Genomic DNA, 24445 nt, shown 5'->3' with positions numbered 1-24445 from the left:
CAATAAGAGCCTTTGTTGCAACACCTTGAGCATCACTTTGCTTGCATGGGAAATTACAGCAATGGCCATATAGTTAGTGCACCCTTTAACATCTCCTTTCTTAGTACTGGAATGCATATTGAGCATTTCCAGACTTATTTATTTAAAATATTTTTACCCCGTCTTTCTCCTTAAAAGGACCCAAGATGGCTCACAACATTAAAAGGACAATATTTAAAAGCTAAGTACAGTAAATATTTAAAAAAAAGTTTAAAAGATTTAAACAAGTATTATATTAAAATGGTAAATAAAATCAATACTAAAACATTTAAAAGCAAGAAAGCACCACTTGTGGAGCGTTGCTTGTTTTCCATATTTGTTGGCACATAGTTGTGGGTATTTTGATGCATCCAGTGTCTGTGGTTTGAAACAATTCTACTGGTATTCCATCTGCACCAGTGATTTATTTCTTCCTAGTCCTTTCAGAGCAGTTTTCATTTCACTTTCTAGAACTGCACCTTCCTCATCATAGGCTTCTTTTTCAAAGAAATCGGCCATCCTTTCATCCATCTTCTCTTGATTTTCTCCTGGTGTGCTTCCCTGTTGGTCATTCAGTGTTCCTAATCTAGGCTTGAATTTCCCTTTGATTATTTTCTGTTTGTGTTTTTTCCTCCCTACTACCTCTGCAAAATGCATTATTTCCTCCTGGGTTCTAGAAAAAATGCTCAGACTATAGAAATGTCTATTCTACCTAACATTTTTTCTATTTATGAAGTAGGACAGTTGTATGTTCTACTTCATACTTTTCTATGTATATATGTAGGACAGTTTCACCCCACCTCCAATAGTCTTTGACAGGTCGTAAGATGGGTGACCGGACTGGAAGCTTTCCCAGATTTCCTGATCCAAATTATTTCTCCTTGTGTGGCTTCTCTCAGAAGCAAGGTCTGTGACCTCATGGAAGCCCTTGCCAGATTTTCTGATAAAAACGGTTTCTTCTCACATGGGTTTTTTGATGTGAACTGAGGCGACTCTTGTGACTGAAGCTCTTCCCACATTCCAGGCATTTATAGGGTTTCTCCCCTGTGTGAGTTCTTTCATGTGAACTAAGGTGGCCACTCTGAACAAAGCTTTTCCCACATTCCATGCACTGGTACGGTTTCTCCCCTGTGTGGGTTCTTTGATGTGAATGAAGGGCACTGTTGTGGCTGAATTTCTTTCCACATTCCGTGCACTGATAGGGTTTCTCCCCCGTGTGAGTTCGTTGATGGGAACTAAGGTGGCTATTGTGCTTGAAGCTCTGCCCACATTCTACACATTTAAATGGTTTGTCCCCTGTGTGTATTCTCATGTGGGAAACAAGGTTTGAGTTCTGATTAAAACTCTTTCCACATTCCAAGCACATAAATGGTTTTTCTCCTCTGTGTATTCTCATATGGCAAGAAAGATTTGCACTGTGACGGAAGCCCTTTCCACATTCCAAGCATTTAAATTGTTTCTCTCCTGCATGGATCCTCATATGGAAGTCAAGCTTTTCACTCTGACAGAAGGTCTTTCCACATTCCAGACATTCATGTGGCTTTTCCCCTTTCTGGATACTTTTCTCCCCCGTGTGAGTTCGTCGATGTGAACGAAGGCTACTGCTAACACTGAAGCTCTTTCCACATTCCGTGCATTGATAGGGTTTCTCCCCCGTGTGCGTTCTTCGATGTGAACTAAGATGACAGTTGTGCCTGAAGCTCTTCCCACATTGTATGCATTCAAATGGTTTGTCCCCCGTGTGGATTCTCATATGGGAGACTAGATTTGAGTTCTGATTAAAACTCTTTCCGCATTCCAAGCACATATACGGTTTCTCTCCTCTGTGTATTCTCATGTGGCAAGAAAGATTTCCACTCTGACGGAAGCCTTTCCCACATTCCGAGCATTTAAAAGGTTTCTCTCCTGTGTGGATTCTCACATGGGAAGCAAGATTTCCACTGTGACAGAAACCCTTTCCACATTCTAAGCACTTGTACGGTTTCTCTCCTGTGTGGATTCTCATATGGGAATCGAGCTTTCTACTCTGACAGAAGCTCTTTCCACATTTCATACACTGATAGGGTTTCTCCCCTGCATGGGTTCTTATATGGGTAGCAAAGTCTGAACTCTGACTGAAGCTCCTTCTGCTTTCCAAAGAATTAAATGGTTTCTCTCCTGTGTGAAGCCTTAAATGGAAAGCAAGGTCTGTGTTTTCACTGAAGTCCTTCCCACATTCCGGGCATTGAAAGGGTTTCTCCTCTGTGTGGATTTTCATGTGGGAGACGACAGACAGACACTGACTGAAGCTCGTTCCACATTCCAAACATTTCAACATTTTCTTTGCTGGATGGAGTTGCTGATGGAAACCAAGGCTTCTCCTATCACTCAGAGCTGTACTGCCTTTTAAGACTTCTTTCTGCTTTTCATCCATGTCTATACCACCTTCTTCCTCACTCCTCTTTTCTCTTGTACCAGTAGCTGAAATGAGAAAAAAAAAATCAAAGTGGAACCGAGGTGAAAAAAAGAATCACAGTCTGGAAATGAACCATAGCAAATGTACATTTTATGCAGCAGACTTATGCAGGAGACAACTCTCATGCACGTGGCATTCTTTTTTTTTTTTTTTTTTTGGTCCCATCTGTAAAATTCATTTTGTGAAGCAAAGGGAGCGGAAAGACAAAGCTCACCTAGAGAGATCAGACTGACTACATTTTCCGCCATGACTTCTCGGTGCAGAGCCTTTTGGTCTTTATCCAGCAGAGCCCATTCCTCTTCTGCGAAATGGACAGCAATATCCTCAAAAGCCATCATCACGCTCTGAGAGAAAGGGAAAACATTTCAGCTTCAAGAGGGAAGTCTACTGCAATTCATTAGTATAAAGAAAATAATTATGAGCAATCCATGAGGCAGGTGCTTAGATTTAAGACTCAAGCCTCCCCACCATAGACAATATTTATTTTTTATTTATTTATATTATTTAGATTTATACCCCGCCCATCTAGACAGTCTACTCTGTCAGCATTCTTAATGGCCAGCCTTGGCAAAGGAAAAAGAAAAACAGGACTAATACCTTCACATTCTGAAGTGTTTCTGAGGGGAAAAAGCACTGAACGACTGTCCACCGACTTGTTCCAACTAGATCGGGTTGTGTAGAAGCTGTTTCGGCCCCTCCAGCTAGAAGAGATGAGGGAGGGCATGTTCCCAGTGCCATTCCAATACCTGCCACACAGATCAAATGAGTGTAAAGTTCTTTCATTTTTTTGAAAATTTTTATATAAGCAGAACAATTATGCTGGATTGTTGTCATGCTCTTATAAACCATATCAGAAGTCCTCCTTCACCAGTCTCTACTGCGCTGTCTAAGGAACCAGGCCAGTCCTGTCACTGCCTTTGGATTAATTCGAATTGATTAATTCGGACTGAAGATTGGGCATACGTGAAAGTGTTGCACAAAGCAAACTCGCTATGACTCCGTTGGAAGGACCCTACCAAAACTGTCCGATTACCAACTCCGTAGTAATGTGATTGAGTTCATGCATCACACTGAAAGAAGCTACCCCCTCAGCTCTTGACAACCATCATCCTGGATTTCAGGTGCAAATGTAAGGAACCTCTTCCATCCATTATCCTCAAAGCACAGCTAGGAAGTCACCAAGCTGCCAAGTGTCAGTTTCCACGAGGGAAAATCTGAATATCTCCATAAAGCTTCTGATCAACAGGCTCCTTACGAGAGATTTGTGTCCTTCACACATCTGACAAGAAATTTATTTACGGTCTTGGAAGATATTGTGCCTTGTTACATTTAATTTAAGTCTTCGTTCTTTTAGTATTTTGTCTTAAAAGTCAAGAATTATCTCTTTTCTTCTTTAAAAGGTTTGTTTAGCTGGCAACCAGTTAAGTAACTAAATGCCTAAAATGTACGTGGAGTATATGTACAAATTAGTTGAGTATATATTTCAAATATCAGCCTTCTGTTACAAATTCCTCTAGTACATATATGTAAATAATGTATGTGTGTGTCTGTGTGTGTATATACATACATATACATACATATACATATAAACACACACATATACATATACATACACACACACAAACACACAAGGATTATACACACACACACACACAAGAAATGCTGGTTCTAATAAAATAAGTGTTTAAGAGTCACTCAGTCACTTAAAAACAAAAATGGAAACAAATTGTTATTAAAAAAAATTTCAAAGTACAGTGGTGCCCCGCATAGCGACGTTAATCCATTTCGGATTAATCGTTGCTATGAGGAAACATCGCTAAACGGAACAGAAAAAGCCATAGGAACGCATTAAACGAAGTTGGGCCCCTATGGGGCCCAAACTCACAGTTCAGCGAAGTTCCTCCATAGCACCACCATTTTTGCGCCCTCGGTAAGCGAAGGCAGGGTGCGAAAATAGTTGCAGTGGCCATTTTGGGCACCCAGCGGCCATTTTGGAACCGCCAATCAGCTGTTCAAAAAACATCGCAATGCGAAGATCGGTAAGCGAAACGCTAACCGATCATCACAATGCGATGTTTTACCCATTAAAACATTGCAATGCGATCACATTAGTGATCTAAAAAAATAGATCGCTATGTGGATTCATCGTTAAACGGTACGCTCGTTATGCGAGGTACAACTGTATAACTACAAGCATGGCAAAGATGTCACATTTTAGATACTTCTCACCCAATATTTTCCTAGCAGATATTTCTTGCTTATTTATAAAAACCAGGTGGCTGAGTGTTTTGGAGATGTCCTCGCAAAACATGATAGAAATCTGTTTATATACACTTGATGTTTTGAATTAGTCAAAACATTCTGACGCAGACCTTCATCTCTCCTGGGAACATGGATCTTCTAGGAGCCAGGACAGCTTCCTGCCGAGATAATTACCCTCCAAGAAGCAGCCCCCACTTGGAGTAACTTCCTTAACACTAAACTTGGGCTGTATAACACATTTTAAATACTGACTGTCTGCTTTATAATTTTTCCAAAACCTACAGTTGACACAAGAACTGAACATGAGGTCTAGATAAACTTTGAATTCTGTTGTTGCCATTGGTAATTCTGCCACCTGGAGTTCTGTAACCACTAAATTACCTGCTGAATATTTATTTCGAGCTGCGATCATGCCAGATGGACTTTTGTTTACCCTGATCACCATCTATTGGCAAGGAGCTACAGCAGTACCAGGCCAACATGGAAACACCTAGGAGAATCCAGGAAACTAGGGGGAAATATCTTCTGCCTTGTGTTTCCTTCTTGAGTTTTATTCTACTGTGATTAACTTCACTTAAAGGACATGACTCTATGTTGTAGCATTAGCCTTAAGACAGACCTGTAAATATCTAATTTACATATACATGTTTATACATGTTAACAAATAAATGGTAAACATGCATGTATGCTTATTCATATTAACAAAATAATTATTATTACTCTTTGCAGAGAAACTATACAGTGATGCCCCGCATAACGAGCGATTCATTTAACAACGAATTTGCATAGCAATGTTTTTTTTGTGATCGCAAAAGCGATCGTATAACGATGTTTTAAATGGTAAAACATCGCTTTGCAACGATCGGTAAGCGTTTCGCTTACCAATTTTCGCATAACGATGTTTTTTTAAACAGCTGATCGGCAGTTACAAAATGGCCGCCGGGTAAAAAAAATAGCCGCCCGCAGTGTTTTCGCGCCCTTTCCTCGCTTACCGGGCAGCGAAAATGGCGGCCGCATGAAGGATCTTCACATAACTGTGAGTTTTTCCCCCATAGGAATGCATTAAACGTGTTTTAATGCATTCCTATGGGCTTTTTTGGCCCGCATAGCGACGAATCCATATAGCGATGATTTTTTTGGAAGGGATTATCGTCGCTATGCGGGGCACCACTGTACTATCAATGAATATCAGCACCTCCAGGAATGGAAATATCCCAAAATGTAATGTCAACATTAAATCCTTTAAAACTGAAGGCAAAAATCTGGCTGATTATAGGTTCTGATGCTTAACCAAGGTCAATTAGGGCACCCGTAATTCCAGTCAACAATTACAGTCCACTAAAGCAGGAAATGAAATAAATGGGTTCATTCTCTGGGTGCTCCAACACTTTTCTTTAGGCTTTCATGGCCGGGATCCGATGGTGGTTGTGGGTTTTTCGGGCTCTTTGGCCATGTTCAGAAGGTTCTCCTTCCTAATGTTTTGCCAGTCTCTGTGGACGGCATCTTCAGAAGACGGGATTCAGAACTCTGTGTTCTGGTGTAGTGTGTGGGATAGTATCCCACCACACTATCCCACACAGTACACCAGAACTGCAACTCCTGTCCTCTGACAATGCCGGCCACAGAGACTGGCAAAACGTTAGGAAGGAAATCCTTTGGAACATGGCCAAACAGCCCAAAAAACCTACAACCACTTTTCTTTATATTTTCCATTTGGTGTGTCTTGAGTTTTGCACTTGATAATACTTTAGTTTCACCCTGATCAATGAGGTTCATCTTAAGAGGACAGAACAGAAAAGGAAAGCTTACCCAGAGACACCACATTGACCAAAGTTTCCTCCATGACTTCCATGTGCAGAGCCCTCTGGCCTGGATTCAGGAGAGCGCACTCTTCCTTGGAGAAATACACCATCAGGTCCTGAAGGACCTCTGCAACCTGAAAGAAAAGGAAACTTTATTCTCACAGGCATCACAAGTGCTCTACGTTGTTCAAGTAAAATCCAAATATGGACATCAATACGCTTTAGTAGCTTAGACAAGAGCAAATGAAAAGCGACAGATTCTTTTGGGTCCCAGTTTCTTCTTCTTCCCATTCCTTCTCTCTTACCTGCTCTGACTGGACAGACGCTGTCTCCATTTCTTCACAGAGAAGATATGAGTTAGGATGTGTTCCCAGCTTATTTCCAAAATCTATAAAGGAGACCAAGATAGGGTGACTGGAAAAAATGTTTCTTCTTAAGCCTTTGCTTTCTGTTTCTTATTAGTGAAAAGGGGTCCCCCTTCCCATTTTTTTCAAGTCCAGAAACTAAGTACAGAAGAATCTCTTCATTTTATTTTATCAGATTATCGGATCGTAACTTGCTAGCTTGCCAAAATGTCAGATCCTTAAAAGAATGATTGACTCCTCCAGGAGATATATTGACCTCCTGGTGGAAGATCAGAAGTCTCTGTTCATTGAAGCTGGCATTTGAAGGGTTGATCCCAGAATGAAACTAGACGAGCACTAACCAGTACTTCAAAATTAATCTGGGTCATTCAGGGCAACTTTAGATGGTCTAATTTTAGAGGCTTTATTTCTCTACGTGGCTTCTATAGTCTGGAACATGAAATCTTCAAAACCGGAAAACAACGAAACAGTCTTATGGTCATAGAAATAACTGTAGTCACAACATCTTAAAAATATGTGAAAACTAAACTTAAACTGTAAACATGTGCTTCAGTCAACAAATATAGGATCAAGAGCAAGGTTCCCTCTAAGCTGTATGGGTGTGCAGAGTTGTGCCCCCCTCTGTGCAGCACCCCTCCTCCTCTGCTCACCCAGTATTTCCAGCCTCTTTGGATTGGATTGTGGCAGAGCCCTGTGTAGAAGGTGGACCCCCATCCCCCGGGACTTCACATTAGAGGGAACGCTGATCAAGAGTACAATAAAATACCAAAAATAATATTTTAAGTCAAATGCTTAAATATACGGGAGGTTAGACACTCTAAGGGCATATAACATAGTTCAGGAATACATCAATGTCCTGAAGGATAAAACTGCATAAAGCTAAAAGTATTTCTTATCCTCTGAGCGTTCTGCGATACACAATAAAAAAATATGAAATATTCTCACACAACCAAGCCAGTCAAAGACTCTAAGGAGGAAATTCAAGCATAACGTTTGCTGTTCTTTGATGCAATGAAGCCTGAATGCTTCGAGGAAATGCCTCCTGCTTGGATCATTGGATGGCCAGACAGACGGATGTTTGGCTGGCCATTCTCAACACTGTTTACACCTTATATGCATATACCTTACCCATAAACACAAGTCATGGGCCAGGGTGTGGACTCACCTCCCTCTATTACCATCTCCACACAAGAATTGGAGGTTGTTCATGATTTCGTGTACCTTGGCTCAATGATCTTTGACACACACTCTTTCTCTAGATGTCGAGCTGGATAAACGCATTGGCAAAGCAGCTACCATGTTCTCTAGACTCACAAAGAGAATATGGCTTAATAAGAAGCTGACAGCATACACCAAGATCCAGGTCTATAGAGCATTTTTGTATCACCTGGCAGGACAAAGTTCCAAACAGAGTAGTCCTAGAACGTGCTGGAATTTTTAGCATGTATACATTACTGAAACAGCCTGAACTCCCTGGCTAAAAACTTCTAACCACCTGGCTGTTTTAGGCAGGCATTTTCGTCAATGGAAACCCATTGAAATGGTCAGTCCTAAGAGAACTGTACTGTCACTTTAAACATTTAAATATATAATGTTTCAAAGTCCTCTCTTTTTAAAACCCTGTTACATTTCATGATAGTTTCTATTTGGAACTTATTTTATACTTGTAGTGATATTTTGTGTTTGATTATGTTGTGAACTGCCGAGGATAGCCTGGCTCAATGGGTATAAGGCAAGTTAAATAAATAAACTAATAATAAATAAATTGGAAAAACATCTATCTGTGCCAAGACTCAGCAGAGCAACCCCAACCATCCACTGCTTTAAGTCAAGTTACGGGTACAGAGTACAGAGTAGGCATCCTTCAGTCTTGAGAGACTATGGTAACGTGCTCTGTATGGAGAACTTGGAACAGCATCTAGTGTGGCTGAGAAGGCCAATTTGAGAGTGACAATCCCTTCCACACTTAGGACAAATACAGTCTGTCCCTTGTCCAGCTCCCTGATTTTGCTGCTTTCGGGACTGCCTCTTTGCCTCAGCCTGCTGGACAAGGGTCTCTTCAAATTGGGAGAGGCCATGCTGCATCGCCTGCCTCCAGGCTGAACACTCAGATGTCAGGGTTTCCCATCTGTTGAGGTCCATTCCTAAGGCCTTAGGATCCCGCTTGCAGATTTCCTTGTATGGCAGTTGGGGTCTCCCTCTGGGGCAATTTCCCTGCACTAATTCTCCATACAGGAAATCCTTTGGAATCCGACCATCAGCCATTCTCATGGCATGCCCGAGCCAACGTAGACGTCACTGTTTCAGCAATGTATATATGCTAAAAATTCCAGCTCGTTCTAGGACTACTCCATTTGGAACTTTGTCCTGCCAGGTGATATCAAAAATGCATTGCAGACAACGCATATGGAAGATGTTCAGCTTCCTCTCCTGTCATGCACAAAGGGTTCAGGACTCACTGCAGTACAGGAGTGTGCTCAGGACATAGGCTGTATATAGACCTGGATCTTGGTCGCCAGTTTATTAAGCCATACTCTCTTTGTGAGTCTAGAGAACATGGTAGCTGCTTTGCCAGGTGACACAATATGATATCCGTATCCACAGTATCAGTGAGTTGATTATTGTGGACTGAAAATATTTTAAATATTTAAAAAATACCAGGAAACATGTTTCTAAAAATAAAGTTACAGAAACTGGTCACTAGAGGGTTCCAGAGATCATGCAATGTACAGCATTCACCCTAATCCACATTTTTCAGTATCCAAGGGAAGGTTTCAAACCCATCCTCCACAGATACTGGGGTCCTACTGTACAGTATTATCATCTGTCAACTATTTACAGCAATCCTATTTCTTCAAGTTGCTGTCCTCTGAAGATGCCAGCCACAGAGACTGGCAAAACATTAGGAAGAACAAACCTCAGAACACGGCCAAAGAGCCCGAAAAACCCACCACAATCCCATTTCTGTTTACAAATTGGAAAAAACAAAACCATCCCATTGCCAATAAAAGTTATGAATTCAGTTACCTCGCTCCGCCAGAGCTGCCTTCTTATTCTGGAAAACTTGTACAGTATAAGCCATTTTTTTAGCACTGAAGTTTCAAAGCTACTAAAATTTTATGGCCGCTTTTGGTGTGCACACACACACACAAAACCATGGTTTTTCAAACAAACACGTAAGATATCAAAATGCCATTCTTCAAACCAGAGAATCATAGAATCGTTGTAGGGTTGGAAGGGGCCTTGAAGGTCTTCTAGTCCAACCCCCTACCCAAGAAGGTCTAGGAGGAGAATCAAGAGGAAGTCTAGGAGAAGGAGAACCAGGAACAGAACACTGATGAATTCCTTACCTGGAAAAGCAGATCCTCCTTCCTTTCCCTTTGGTGTTCCTCCGGAGGAGAGGCCTCTGCCTCGGGTGAACAAAATCTGAAAGACACCTTCACTCAAAACAAAACGGAGCCGCCAACACTGGAACGGAGAAAGAAATTAACAATGTTGAAGTCCAGGAAGAGATGGCAGGTTTAGAAACCGTGGGGATCCTGCTTTTGTGGGATCATTCAGAGGAGAGTAGGTCCCTCAGGAAGACTGACATTCTTCCCCAGAGGCTCTTGCACCAGGCTCAGAGGAAACCCTTCGGACAGTGACATCATTCTGGAAGGGAATTCTGCCCTGTATTCTCTGACCAAGCTGTCCAACAGCCTGGAACCGTTCCAGTATAAGGAAATCAAGCAACGGAGTCATTGGATGTTTTCCTAACTACTGACAGCAAAGACTGTGGAACTGGGTACAAACTGCTCAGGTGTCAGGCTGTATGCACAAGGGGGTGACCAAGAGGGCCATTTCAGAGGGTCCTTATGCTAGCCACAGGCACACGGCCCTCCAGTTTTAACCCCTTTGTTAGTGAAGAATACATAGCATGATAGAGATCTTACTGTATATTGTTACGCCTTCTACCCATTTGGCTTTTAGAAAATCCAAAACGTCTATCATTCTTTTCAGTGATTTTTTTTAAACCCCAATTTCTCTATGTCTTCATACTATGAGGATTGTTTGAGGCCTCACCTGAGCCCTCAGAAGGCATGCTCAAGGCTTCTCATCCTCCTGATAGCAAAATTCCCGGAAACTGCTTGCTCTCTGGACCTCTGAGTCCCTATCAAGTTTGGTTTATGCTGCTCTTGCTGAGAGTTCCTCTTTGCACCAGACCTCCGACATCAACGGGTTATTTCCCAGGGCCGACAAAGGCTTGCATGCCCGTCTCCTCCAAGACAAGAGGAACGAAAGGGCCATGTTCTTCTCTCTAAGGGAAAGGCAGAGAAAGAAAAAGACTTGGAGAAAGTGCGGTACTTGAGAAGTCACGCTTTAAGGCCCCAATTCAAGGAGGCTTCTGGGGGACAAGCAGAGGATAAAATACAATTAAAATGGTCTCGGGTAGAGAAGGATGTCCAGGGAAGGAGTTTTGGGAAAGTCCTTTAGAACATCAACTCTCTCGCACGTTTCACCCATCTCTGTGGCCGGCATCTTCAGAGGACAGGAGCCAGAACTCTGTCTGTGTTCTGGTGCAGTGTGTGGGATGGTTGGAACATGGCCAAACAGCCCAAAAACATAATAACCATCATTGTATCCCTGCCATGAAAGCCTTTGAGAATAAAATTATAACAAAGCCTCACCCTTTTCTGCTTCACATCCTGACCTCCACACGGTTCACCTCTCTCCCTGGAGGATGAGCTAACCTTCTCCTCTCTTCTGCTCTCTAGCGAGGACAGGCTATTTTTCTATCGTAAAAAGATATTTTAAATTATCTCAATGTTTCATTTCCGTTGGAATGTCTGGCCTGGTTTCCTGCTCCAGAGAACAGAGTGGCAACAGAGCTGAAGGTGTTAAAGGCTCCCAGGGAGGACCTTTCCTCTCCCATGCTACTAACCAAGGAGACCCCACAACCGGCATATTCTCCAAATCAGAGCCTGGATCCTAAAAACCGCCAGAAAGGTGGGGGTGGGGAGGACTCCTCGGCTGGACAGGCAGCAGCCAAGATTTTCTCTCCCTGAAGCCTGGCAGGGTCTCCTCGAGAGGAGGACAAGAGGCAGACTTTCCAGCCCACCTTCTCCTCGCTGGGACACCACAAGAGGAAAAACCACTTTATCTCACCCCCAAAAACTTTCAAATTTTGCAAAGGGAGGAGGAAACAGGAGACCCCCCCCACTCCCTTGCCAAGAGGAGAGGATGATGGGGGGAAGGGAGACAGCCTTTCCTCCCCCTCCACATGCCCCCCCTTTTCTCTCCCCCCCTCCCCCGCAGCCCAACACTGGACTTTGGGTGGGAAGGAAAGAGGAAGATTTAAATCCCAAGGAACAAAGAGGAAAGGATCGCCTGGGCTCTTCCAAGGACTCCCACACCAGAAAACCCCCCCAGGGTCCCCCACTACCCCCCCAATTCCCCCACACATATACACACATAAGGGGCCCCTTCCCTGATCCCTCCCTCGTTCTCCCCCCACCCACCTGCAGACTCACCTGCTTCCAGGCTTCCGAAGCGGCACCTTCAGCGGAGGAAAAATAAGGGAACGCACTTCCGGTGTGCCTGGGAAGGACATTCTAGGAGGATATCCCCTTCTCGTTTTCCCCTCTGAGATCGTGTTCCTGGGGAAGGGCGCTCTAGGGATGAGGCGGTCTTTCTCGCTTGCCACCTGTTACGAACTTGCCTGGGAGGACAGTCTAGGAAGGAAAAGGCCGGCTGTGGCCTCATTTCTTATCATTCCGATTGGGAATCTCTAGGAACTGAGGAATAGAGTTGGACTATTCCTCTTTTCCATTAATGGAAAGGTGATTTCCCATTAATTGAACACACACATACACACACAGAGAGAGGGAGAGATAGAAAGCTGGGTGGGAGTCAAAGGCGGCCCTCCCTCTTCTCCATTCAGTGATTTATTCCTTACTCATTTACGCTCTTTCTATGCCTTTCTCCCAGTGAAAGGACTCAAAGCAGCCTGAAACAGCTCTTTCTTTTTAAAAATTGCATTTAAACTCATGGTCCCCCCCTTCTTTTCTTGCCCTCCACCCTCCAAAAGAAAAGCATAATTTAATTCCTTTTATTAAAACTCATGCCTTAAAAACAGTAGAGAGGTTGTTGTTGTTTAGTCGTGTCCGACTCTTCGTGACCCCATGGACCAGAGCACACCAGCCCCTCCTGTCTTCCATGAATTTGGGTCAAATTCATGTTGGTCGCTTCAATGACACTGTCCAGCCATCTCGTCCTCTGTGGTCCCCTTCTCCTCTTGCCTTCACACTTTCCTAACATCAGGGTCTTTTCCAGGGAGTCTTCTCTTCTCATGAGATGGCCAAAGTATTGGAGCCTCAGCTTCAGGATCTGTCCTTCCAGTGAGCACTTGGGGTTGATTTCCTTCAGAACGGAGAGGTTTGTCCTCCTTGCAGTCCAGGGGACTCTCAAGAGCCTCCTCCGGCACCACAATTCAAATGCAACAATTATTTGGCAGTCAGCTTTTTTAATGGTCCGGCTCTCGCTTCCACGCATTGGCATCAGTGATGTGATTCTTCATTTTCTCTGGGCTGCCCTCCAGGACTCCGAAAGGGAGGTCTGAAAGAAGCTAGAAAGTTCTTGGCAGCCAAAACTCACAAAGCTTTGGTGAATGTGCCACCCCTTCCTAGAGGGGTGGGCAAAATGTCCTCCAACTCAAGCTCAGCCACGAGCATGGGAAACCTGCCATGCGGGGGACAAGAATTATAGCCTCATGGTGCTGTGGTTAAATTGCAGTACTGCAGTCACGACTCTGCTCATGAACTGAGTTTGATCCCAATGGGCTCAGACACCTGGCTAGAAGCCGATGCCGTTTTCCATCATTCTGAGATCAGCACATTGAGTGTTCAGCTTGTTGTGGCGGGGGTGCAATAAGTAGCCTGCATACTTTAATTATAATTAAACCCTCATGCTCGCCCAGTGTGGATGGATGAGTTTCCATTACTGTAGCCTGATGATGTGAAGAAAAGTCTTGGAGAGATGAAGGCTTCTACATATCTGTTTGGAATGGTGTCCATAGTACTGGATAACTACCAGCCAGTCCCTAATATTCCATGCTTTAGCAAGGCGATGGAGGAGGTTGTGGCTTCTTAGTTCTTGGGGAATTCTGGATGAAACTGATTATTTAGATCCATTTCCGCCTGGTTTCAGGTCTGGTTATGGGACAGCGACTGCTCTGGTGGCTTCAGTGAATGGCTTACACTGGGAATTGGATTAGGGGAGTGTTGTCCCTTTCGGTTGTACTGGACCTCTCCTGAGCTTTCGATACCATAAACCATGGTGCCCTTCCCCATGTGTCACTCCAGCAAAGCACTCCCGACAGATGGACCATCTAGCTTCTGCTTAAAAACCTCCAAAGAAGGAGGCAAGAAGAAGACCGTGATGGAAGAAGCTCTCCCAGGATCCCAGTCTACTGGACAACGAGGGGCCAGTCCCCAAGATTCCAATTCCTGGACAAGGTCCCGGAGCATGTGTTGGTTTCTCAGCTCCAGCGGTTTCTGGAGGAGACGGATTACCTCGATCCGTTTCAATCTGGCTTCAGGCCTGGTTATAGGACAGAGATGGCTTTGGTCCGATTGGCTTTGGATCTGGACAAGGGTCCCTGGTGGTTCTCTTGGACCTCTCCTGAGCTTTCAATACCATCATCCACGTTGTCCTTCGGGGTATTTTTCTACAGGGTGGGAACTCAGAGAAACTTTTTATGGTGGCTCCAGTCCTTCCTGGAGGGAAAACCCCAGCAGGTGATGGTGAGGGACTCCAGTTGGATACTCTGGCCTTTGACCTGTGATGTCCCCCAGGGATCTGTTTTGTCCTCTATACTATTTAACATCTACATGAAACTGCTGAGAACAACTAACTGGAGTTTTGGGGTTTGGTGTCACCAGTATGCGGATGACACCCAACTCTCCTAACTCTCCTTGCCATCTAAATCCAAGGAAGCCATTTCGGTTCTAGCTCAGTGCCCGGCATCAGTCATGAACTGGATGGGGGTGAATAAATTGAAACTTCATCCAGACAAGACAGAGGTGCTCCTAGTTAGTTAGCTGAAAGGTAGATCAAGGAAGAGGGATGCAGCCTCTACTCCCCCTGAACCCCCCAGTGCTTAGTTTGGGGTTACTCCTGGACTGATCTCTGAATCTGGACGCCCATGTTTCAGTAGTGGCCAGGAATGCATTTGCACATTTCAGAATAGTGTGCCAGCTTTGTGAACCGCCGAACAGCTTTTTAAATCGCTGTCTTGCGAAGCATAGGTCCCGAAAACACCTGTTTGTGAGTGCAGAGGGAGCTGTCAAAATCGTCGTCTAGCGAAAATCGGTTTGCGAAGCAGGGACCAAACATTGTCCAGCGAAATTCCCCCATAGGAATCACTGTTTTGTGAATCGTTATAGCGATCGCAAAAAGCCAATGTCTAGCGAAAAAAACTGTCATGCGGGGTAACTGTCTAGTGAGGCACCACTGTGTTGCACTCTATATGGGGCTTCCTATTAGAAGTGCCGGGAAATTTCATCAGGTCCAAAATGCAGCAGCCAGATTGCTGACTGGGGCTGGTGACAGGGATCACCCACCTGCCCAGTTACAGCAGCTCCATTGGCTTCCAACCCATTTCTGGGCAGAAATCATAGTGCTTGGTTGAACCTATAAAGCCCTACATGGCTTGGGTCCAAGCGATCTCAAGGACTGCATCTTCCCTTGATGAGCCTTCTTGAGTGTTAAGATCATCAGGAGAGGCTTTCCTCTCCATCCCACCACCTTCACAGTCACACCTGGTGGAAACACAGGAGAGGCTACTTCTACAACTGGCACAACTGGAACAAGGCCGGCCATTTGCATGCATGGAGACTGAAAATTGGACCTGTCAATTCAGGGTGGGAGAGACTGGACTTTCTAGGTGCTTCTGGTGCCGATATTCGTATTGTTATCCCCAGGGATACGATGTGAATATCCCATCTCGACGTATGTTGTTTCATATTGCAGTCATTTGATCCTTTTAGGATCATACTCACTTTCTGTTAGCTTAAAATACTATCTTTAAATTGTGGAAAGCCACCTCGGGTCCTTTTTAAGGAGAAAGGAGGGTTATATAAATAAAATTAAATAAATAAATAAATAAATAAATAAAACAAAGAAAAAAACAGTGAGTGCTTAAGATGCTGTGGGGCGATATATAAGCAGCAAGCTTTGCTTTTATAATTGGGCAACAGTATTCCCTGTATCCTTGTATAGTATTGTTATATAAGACCCGAAAGAAAAGGGGGATTCCATTCTTCCTGTCTAACCACTGGGCATAATCAGTGCCAGCAGAAAGACCAGGGAAGCATTCAAGGGAATGGAGAGTCCATGTACCGTCCTGTCCCCATTCATTCTATCACATGTTCTAGCTCAACGGATGCCCTTATCATTCCTCCACCAAGAAGAGATGAGCATGGGCCTGCAATAGAGATCAGCATGTGTGGGAGAAGGGAAGAGACATTTTAACCCTTAGAAGCCATGGGGTGCAGCGGTTAAGCTGCAAGACTGCAGTGAAGACCCATCTCTTGACCTGGGTTCAGTCCCAGGGTCAGGCAATCAGCTGCTTCAGAACACGGACAACCAGCCCGAAAAACCCACAACAACCAATCAGCTTGAGGTTGACTTAACCTTCCATCCTTCTAAGGTTGGTAAATTGAGTACTTAGCTAATGCGGGGAGGGGGGGCCACAAAGTGTAGCCTGTATAATTAATGATCAACCTCCCAAAGGACGCTTTAAGCACTATATTGCAATTGATTGATTGATTGGATTGGATTGGATTGGATTGGATTTATATACCACCCCATTAGTATGATGCATTATTCTGGGCAAGCTAAAATGCAATCATCATATAAAAACAAAAAAAACCCCAGTAAAATATGTTTAAATAATTAAACAAGCCACAAACCTTTCAAGAGGTATGTATTATTAAAAAAATATTGTGTCCATTTCTGGACACTGCACTTCAGCATGGATGTTGACAGATTGGAGCGGATTCAGAGGAGGGTGACAAGGGTAATTGGAGTTCTGGAAACCAAGCCTTATGAAGAAAGGCTGAAAGAATTGGGCGTGTTTAGCCTTGAGAAAATGAGACTGAGGGATAATACGATAGCACTTTTCAAATGTTTGAAAGAGTGTCATATAGAGGAGGGGCAAGATCTGTTCAAAAGCATCCCAGAATGCAGGACATGCAACAATGGGCTCAAGTTAAAGGAAGCCAGATATTGGTTGAATAAACTCCTGCAACCTCGCTGGAACCAGTTGTATTGGCTCTTGCCTTTCCACTGAAACAGCCTATCCTCCATATTATTTTACCCAGGCTTTGGGCTCTGGATAGGACACTCCAGCTCCTCCATAAAGAGCACATTACCACAGTCTCTCGGGAAGGATGCCTAATCTAATCTAAAATAAAAATAAAACATGGAATGGGAGGGATAAATGAAAATAGACATAGCAGAGGAACAAAACTAAGGGGACAAAATGTCAAATAGAGTTGACAAAAAAAAGGCCCCTCTCTATAACCGTGTTTTTAGTGCCTTTTAAATGTGGAGAGGGAGGTAGCCAGGTGCACCCCTACTGGAAATCACACCGGAGCCACAGGAAAGAAGGCTTTGCCTCTAGCAGAGGATTTCTTGGCCTCCCTTGGAGTGTCGACCCAGAAGATGATGGCCTGGGAGGACCTAGAGGGTCAGGTGGCTGAACGTGGGAAAAGACACTCCAACAGGTAACATGACCCCAAACGGTATAAGGGGTTCTATATCAGCATCGAAACCTTGACTCTGATCCATGCAGGTAAGCAGTGGGGGCAGGCTGGGGTGCCAGGGTCAAACCTGATCCCATCAGCTCCCAGACTGGCCGCCGCATTCTGGACTTGCTGCGATCTCTGGATCAGTCTCAAGGGGACGCTCCACATACAGAGCATTGCAGTAGTCAAGCCAGAAATGACCAACATGTGCCCCCACGTTCCTGAGAGAATCCTTGTCAAAGAAGGGACAGAATTGGGCAGTGCGCCTCAGCTGGGATAATGGCAGCCACTGGGAATCCCAAGATGGAGTCCGGTCCAGAAGCTTGCCCTGATGGTGAGCTTGCTTGCTAACTGAGAAGCCCCACCAGGAGCAGAATCCCAGTCTTGTTCAGGTTCGGTTTGAGCCTCTTAGCCCTTGCTTCTTTTCCTGCTTTGGTGAAAAAAAACCTTAAAATATACACAGATGACTCTCTCCAGGTCCAGCTATTACCACTCCACAGGGGAAATGGGCTTCCAGTGATCCCAGTCCAAGCGGGGGTGCACAGCCATGGGGGGGGAGATGTTTGGCTTTGCAAGGAAAGAGTTTCTGGAGGAATCGGCGTTTTGGTGGAAAGGAGGGAAGATCTTATTTAAACGAAGTTGATATATAAATAAGGAGTTCTCTCCCCCCGGACTTTTCCTCCCCCGGAACTCTTGAGAGGGGGCTCCGGTCGGGAGCGAAACACTGGCACTCCTGGGAGGCGCAGCTTGAGAGAGGAAGGGAGGCCTCTCTAGGAATGAAGTTGCTCCTTCCATCCCGGCTCGGGGGCAGGGGGAGAGACGATCTAGGAATGAAGTGTTTATCAGTTTTAACGGCTACTGAGCAAAGTTTTTCTTTTCAGGTCACGGAAGCGCTCCTTTTAAAAAAAAACCCTTTCTTTTAATTCAGTATTTTCTCTCTGTCCCATTCTGGCCTAACTCTCTATAGTCTTCATTCCTAGAAGGGGGGGGGGGAAGAGAGAGAGAGAGAGAGAGAGAGAGAGAGAGAGGCTTTATTCCTAGAGGGTCCCCCTTGGAAGAACAGGATCGACGGAGCTTCATTCCTAGAGAGTTTCTCAGGGAAGCCTCCAAGGTGCAACCTTTTTTCCCTTCCCACCAGATTTCCCACCTTCTCTCTGGAGTTCCGGGAGCTTCCACGGAAAGCGGGTGAGCTCCAGGAAGGACGAGGCGGGCGACGGGGAGGGGAAGAGAGAGAAGGGCTGCTTGTTTCGGCTTGTGGGGAGAAAATGGGGCAGTGCAGGGGGCCGGGGCGGGGCGGGGAGAGTCCCTGGGGGGAAGCCCAGGAGGTTCCTCATTTCTTTGGTTCTTGGCTTCCTTTGGGACTTAAAACTTTCCTCCTTCCTTTCCAGAAAAAGGCCAGAGCCTATGGGGTGGGTGGGGTTGTAATGGGGGAGGAGCCTCTGGATTGGGTGAGGAGGAGCCTCTGGAGTGGGTGGGGAGGAGCCTATGGGGTGGGTGGGGTTGTAATGGGGGAGGAGCCTTTGGAGTGGGTGGGGTTGTAATGGGGAGGAGCCGTTGGAGTGGGTGGAGTTTTAATGGGGGAGTAGCCTTTGGAGTGGGTGGGGTTGAGATGGGGAGGAGCCTATGGGGTGGGTGGGGTTGAGATGGGGAGGAGCCTATGGGTGGGTGGGGTGTAATGGGGAGGAGCCTTTGGAGTGGGTGGGGTTGAGATGGGGAGGAGCCTTTGGAGTGGGTGGGGTTGAGATGGGGAGGAGCCTATGGGGTGGGTGGGGTTGAGATGGGGAGGAGCCTATGGGGTGGGTGGGGTGTAATGGGGAGGAGACTTTGGAGTGGGTGGGGTTGTAATGGGGGAGGAGCCTTTGGAGTGGGTGGGGTTGAGATGGGGAGGGGCCTATGGGGTGGGTGGAGTGTAATGGGGAGGAGCCTCTGGAGTGAGTGGGGCTGAGATGGGGAGGAGGACCTAAGAAGTTCTGGCCTTCCTCCTCTACTCCCCATCATCATCATCATCATCTTTGCAGAGAGATGGAAAATAGGTGCCTGTCCTGGATGACCCTGTTTTCCTGCCTCCGTTTGAAGCACCTGGAATGGAAAGAAGGGGCTTCGGTCCTTCTCCGTCTTTCAGAGGCAGGAGAAGGTGTCCTTCAAACTGCACCTTATGTCTTCCTCTCAGGGAGATCCCGCCAGGCTCAAGAGGGGAGAAATCATGGCTGCAGCAAGTCCGACCAAAGAGCCACCTCCCTTCCGGAAAGTTTTTACAACCCAGGCTCTGAAATCTTGGCTTGAGGGAAGATGCTGCGTTTGTTGGTCTCCTTTGCTAGCAGAGTCGGAGAGAAAGGGTGTTTCCCGTCAGCCTTTAGACCCACTTTATTGCCCTCTTCTCTGGAGCAAGAAACCCAGCAGAAAGCTAAGCCTTAAACGAAAGTGGACAAAATGACTCTCTCTCTCTCTCTCTCTCTCTCCCTGAGGCAACTTTAATCTGAACCGTCATCTGGGAAGCACCTTCTGCTTCTCCAACTATGCATTTTTTAAAAGGTAGTAATTCCTTAGAGTAAAAAAGAATTGAGGGAGACAAGGAGTGGGAAGCACAAAGAGATGAGGAAGGACTGAATCTTCCAGAGTTTTGTACTTATTTATTGTTGTTGTGTTCGAGTCTTCGTGACCCCATGGACCAGAGCACACCAGGCCCTCCTCTCTTCCACTACCTCCCACAGTTGGATCAAACTCATGTTGGTCACTTCGATGACACTGTCCAACCATCTCATCCTCTGACGTCCCCTTCTCCTCTTGCCTTTACACTTTCCTAACATCAGGGTCGTTTTCAGGGAGTCTTCTGTTCTCATGAGAGGATCTGTCCTTCCAGTGAGCACTCAGGGTTGATTTCCATTAGAATGGATAGGTTTGTTCTCCTTGCAGTCCAGGGGACTCTCAAGAGCCTCTTCCAACACCATAATTCAAAAGCATCAATTCTTCGGCGGTCTGCTTTCTTTATGATCCAGCTCTCACTTCCATACATCACTACAGGAAAAACCATAGTTTTGACTATGCAGACTTTTGTTGGCAAGGTGATGTCTCTGCTTTTTAAGATGCTGTCGAGGTTTGTCATCGCTTTCCTCCCAAGAAGCAGGCGTCTTTTAATTTTGGGGCTGCTGTCACCATCTGCAGTGATCATAGAGCCCAAGAAAGTAAAATCGGTCACTGCCTCCATATCTTCCCCTTCTATTTGCCAGGAGGTGATGGGACCAGTGGCCATGATCTTAGGGTTTTTTTGATGTTGAGCTTCAGGCCATTTTTTGCAGTCTCCTCTTTCACCCTCATTACAAGGTTCCTTAATTCCTCCTCACTTTCTGCCATCAGAGTGGTATCATTGCTATTTCATCTGTTCCCACCAAAGCATCTTCCTGATTGTTTCCAAATCTGGCATCTCTTCGTCTACTTTGGGTGTTGTTAATATACAGTATTTCTCTGTTCCTATGTCAGCAGACTCAATTTTGGTCTTCGCTTTGGGTGTCTTCAGAATTTGTCTTTGAAAAATTGCATTCAATCTGTATCCATGTAAATTAAAATAGAAGAGAAACCCTTTTATCTTAAAAGGTTAAGAGAGAAAACATACATGGAGAAGAAACATTTTTTACAATTACTGCATCCTGATCTTGTAATTACAGATCCTGGAAATAAGCTGGGAACACATCCTGACTCATCTCTCTTTTTTTGTGGAGAAATGGAGACAACACTGATGCTGCCAGATCAGGTAGGAGTGAATAAATGGGAAATGGAGGGACCCAGGTACTTCCCATGCATTTTTTCAGGCCCCAATAGATCTGTCTCCTTCCATTTGCTACTCCTTAGGAAGGCAGAAGCTGAGAAGGGACGTGTACTATCCTGTAATAGTAAAGTGGTTCCTTTTATTTCAGATTGTAGAAGCTTTTGAGCACCTGGCTGTGTATTTCTCCCAGGAGGAATGGGTTCTGCTGGATCCAGGCCAAAGGGCTCTGCACAAGGAAGTCATGGAGGAAACTTTGTTCAGTGTCGTGGTGCTGGGTAAGTTTTCTTACTAGCCTGACATTCTGGTAGGCATCCTTTAGTCTCAAGAGACCATGGTGACATGCTCTGAATTGAGGTCTGGGAACAGCGTCTCGTGTGGCTGAGAATGCCAATTCAAGAGTGACCATCCCTTCCACGCTGAAGACAAAAACAATCTGTCCCCTGTCCCGCTTCCTGTGTTTTCTGGTTTCGAGACTGCCTCTTTGCCTCGGCCTGCTGAACAAGTGTCTTGTGAAATTGGGAAAGGCCATGCTGCACCACCTGCCTCCAGGCTGAACACTCGGATGTCAACTTTTCCCATCTGTTGAGGTCCATTCCTAAGGCCTTCAGATCCTGCTTGCAGATATCCTTGTATTGCAGCTGTGGTCTCCCTCTGGGGCAATTTCCCTGCACTAATTCTCCATACAGGAGATATTTTGGACTCCAGTCATCAGCCATTCTCACGACATTAGCCTGACATTAGCATTCCATAATCCAGACACCTTGCAATTTAAAACTGGTAAAGCCATAAGATTTCTCTAGGGCTTTTAACATGTCTTTGGCAGATTCTCATTTCTTTATGGGTTCTACTTCATGGTCCGATAAGCTTTCACATATGACTGCCTTTGCTATTTGTAAAGAGTAAAAGTAAGATCCTCAAACAAATCCCTCAGAGTGTTATAGATCTTGGTAGTTTGAGTCTGTGGTGGTCTGATACAGTTAACATTTATCTGTAAAAGGGTTTAATTCCAGTGTGAAGGAGATGTGAAGCAATTCCATGATATGAGTCAAAAGCATAAAAGAAAGCAACTAGGCAACTTAGAAAGAGACTTACAGAAAATAATAAAGCTAGCTACTTATGTCTGTTCTTCTAAAGTAATAAAGTTGTAGCATAGTTCCAGTTCATGTGTGGAGTAGCAGGCACAGATTAAATTCTCCTAAGAGATTAAGCTCAACAAATTTGGCAAAAGCTTGCTTGATGAAGCTTAGAAATGATTCAGTTGTTCAGCTCTTACTTATATCTCATCATCCTTTCTCTGGATGTTTTGATCTTTTCCACCAAACATATTCTTCTTTTCACAGAACCTTCTGCTACATAACTATGGCAAAAGTAACTTCTGTCAATCGCTGCCAACCCTGCCTTTGTACAACATAAGTTTTAGCAATTAAGGCCCCATGGGAAGTGGTTTTTCCAGCTTTTCCTGGCCATGAAAGTCCCAGATAACATACCAACAGATACAGACAATTCTCTTAATTAGACAATCTTCCTCACTTCTTATTAAATCAACTATCAAGTACACATTTTCACAGAGCACAGGGAAGGAAGTAATCCTCTTTTGGCCAGATTTTGCCAAGTTCATCACGAGCCCACCTTTTCGGAGCTGTGTGCCAGATTAAAAAAATTGGGCCTACCAGCTACAAGTGGGTGATGTAGAATTTTGTATCTCAAGTTAAGATGGGCACTTACCACGGTTCAGCGCAGTTCAGAGGATTAGGCCCACTGGTGTAGTGCAGGCACACCAGATTTTGTGCCCCACCTCCTCCAACAGTTTCCCTGTGAGAAACAGCATTGTGGGCTTTTCTGCTCTGCCTCCTTCTCTTGAGTAGGACGTAGAATCCAGGACAGTCATGCAACACCTGTGAGCTTGACCTCCAAACGGTGGTACATGCCCATCCTTAATCTCCAACAAAATTAAATACATATTTAATTCTAAAATCTATCCCTAATATAGTTAGTTAGGCATCCTTCAGTCTTGAAAGACTATGGTAGCGTGCTCTGTATGGAGGGCTTGGAACAGCGCCTAGTGTGGCTGAGAAGGCCAATTCGAGAGTGACAGTCCCTTCCACACTGAAGACAAATCCAATCTGTCCCCTGTCCGGCTCCCTGGTTTTGCTGTTTTTGTGACTTCCTCTTTGCCTCGGCCTGCTGGGCAAGGGTCTCTTCAAATTGGGAGAGGCCGTGATGCACCGCCTGCCTCCAGGCTGAACGCTCAGATGTCAGGTTTTCCCATCTGTTGAGGTCTATTCCTAAGGCCTTCAGATCTCGCTTGCAGATGTCCTTGTATCGCAGTTGTGGTCTCCCTCTGGGGCGCTTTCCCTGCACTAATTCTCCATAGAGGAGATCCTTTGGAATCCGACCATCAGCCATTCTCACGACGTGCCCGAGCCAACGTAGATGTCGCTGTTTCAGTAATGTGTTCATGCTGAAAATTCCGGCTCGTTCTAGGACTGCTCTGTTTGGAACTTTGTCCTGCCAGGTGATGCCAAAAATCCGTTGGAGGCAACGCATATGGAAGGTGTTCAGCTTCCTCTCCTGCCGTGCACAAAGGGTCGATGACTCACTGCAGTACAGGAGTGTGCTCAGGACACAGGTTCTATAGACCTGGATCTTGGTGTATGCCTTCAGCTTCTTATTAAGCCATACTCTCTTTGTGAGTCTAGAGAACATGGTGGCTGCTTTGCCAATGCGTTTATCCAGCTCGACATCTAGAGAGATGGTGTCAGAGATGGTTGAGCCGAGGTACACAAAGTCATGAACAACCTCCAATTCTTGTGTGGAGATGGTAATAGAGGGAGGTGAGTCCACGCCCTGGCCCATGACTTGTGTTTTCTTCAGGCTGATTGTTAGTCCAAAGTCTTGGCAGGCCTTGCTGAAATGATTCATGAGTTGTTGGAGGTCTTCAGCAGAGTGGGCAATAATGGCTGCATCATCTGCGAAGAGGAAGTCCTGCATGC

At 45.1% G+C, this 24445-nt stretch overlaps 2 protein-coding genes and 1 long non-coding RNA gene across 3 annotated transcripts in view; 2 read left to right on the top strand and 1 right to left on the bottom strand.

Annotated features, from left to right (window-relative positions):
* LOC110070919 (uncharacterized) overlaps positions 1–15035 on the bottom strand; it is a 34419-nt gene extending 19384 nt beyond the window's left edge. Inside the window, exons 1-8 of the mRNA XM_078387379.1 lie at positions 12413–15035; positions 10965–11199; positions 10253–10370; positions 6843–6925; positions 6545–6671; positions 3071–3219; positions 2688–2817; positions 985–2478 (exon numbers count right to left, since the gene is read on the bottom strand). Coding sequence (XP_078243505.1) covers positions 985–2478; positions 2688–2817; positions 3071–3219; positions 6545–6671; positions 6843–6872 — 1930 coding nt within the window. The 5' untranslated portion in view covers positions 6873–6925; positions 10253–10370; positions 10965–11199; positions 12413–15035. The remainder of the gene's footprint in view (positions 1–984; positions 2479–2687; positions 2818–3070; positions 3220–6544; positions 6672–6842; positions 6926–10252; positions 10371–10964; positions 11200–12412) is intronic.
* The window catches only part of LOC144587339 (uncharacterized), a 251289-nt gene that overhangs the window by 68774 nt on the left and 158070 nt on the right, over positions 1–24445 (top strand). The window lies entirely within an intron of this gene.
* LOC110070939 (uncharacterized) overlaps positions 19580–24445 on the top strand; it is a 28095-nt gene continuing 23229 nt past the window's right edge. Inside the window, 2 exon segments of the mRNA XM_078386102.1 lie at positions 19580–21437; positions 21601–21727. Coding sequence (XP_078242228.1) covers positions 21300–21437; positions 21601–21727 — 265 coding nt within the window. The 5' untranslated portion in view covers positions 19580–21299.

Source organism: Pogona vitticeps, chromosome 2 (assembly GCF_051106095.1).
Source record: "Pogona vitticeps strain Pit_001003342236 chromosome 2, PviZW2.1, whole genome shotgun sequence".
Taxonomy (NCBI): Eukaryota; Metazoa; Chordata; class Lepidosauria; order Squamata; family Agamidae; genus Pogona; species Pogona vitticeps.
Note: the sequence above shows the minus strand (reverse complement) of the source record. Positions and strands in the feature narration are given on the sequence as shown.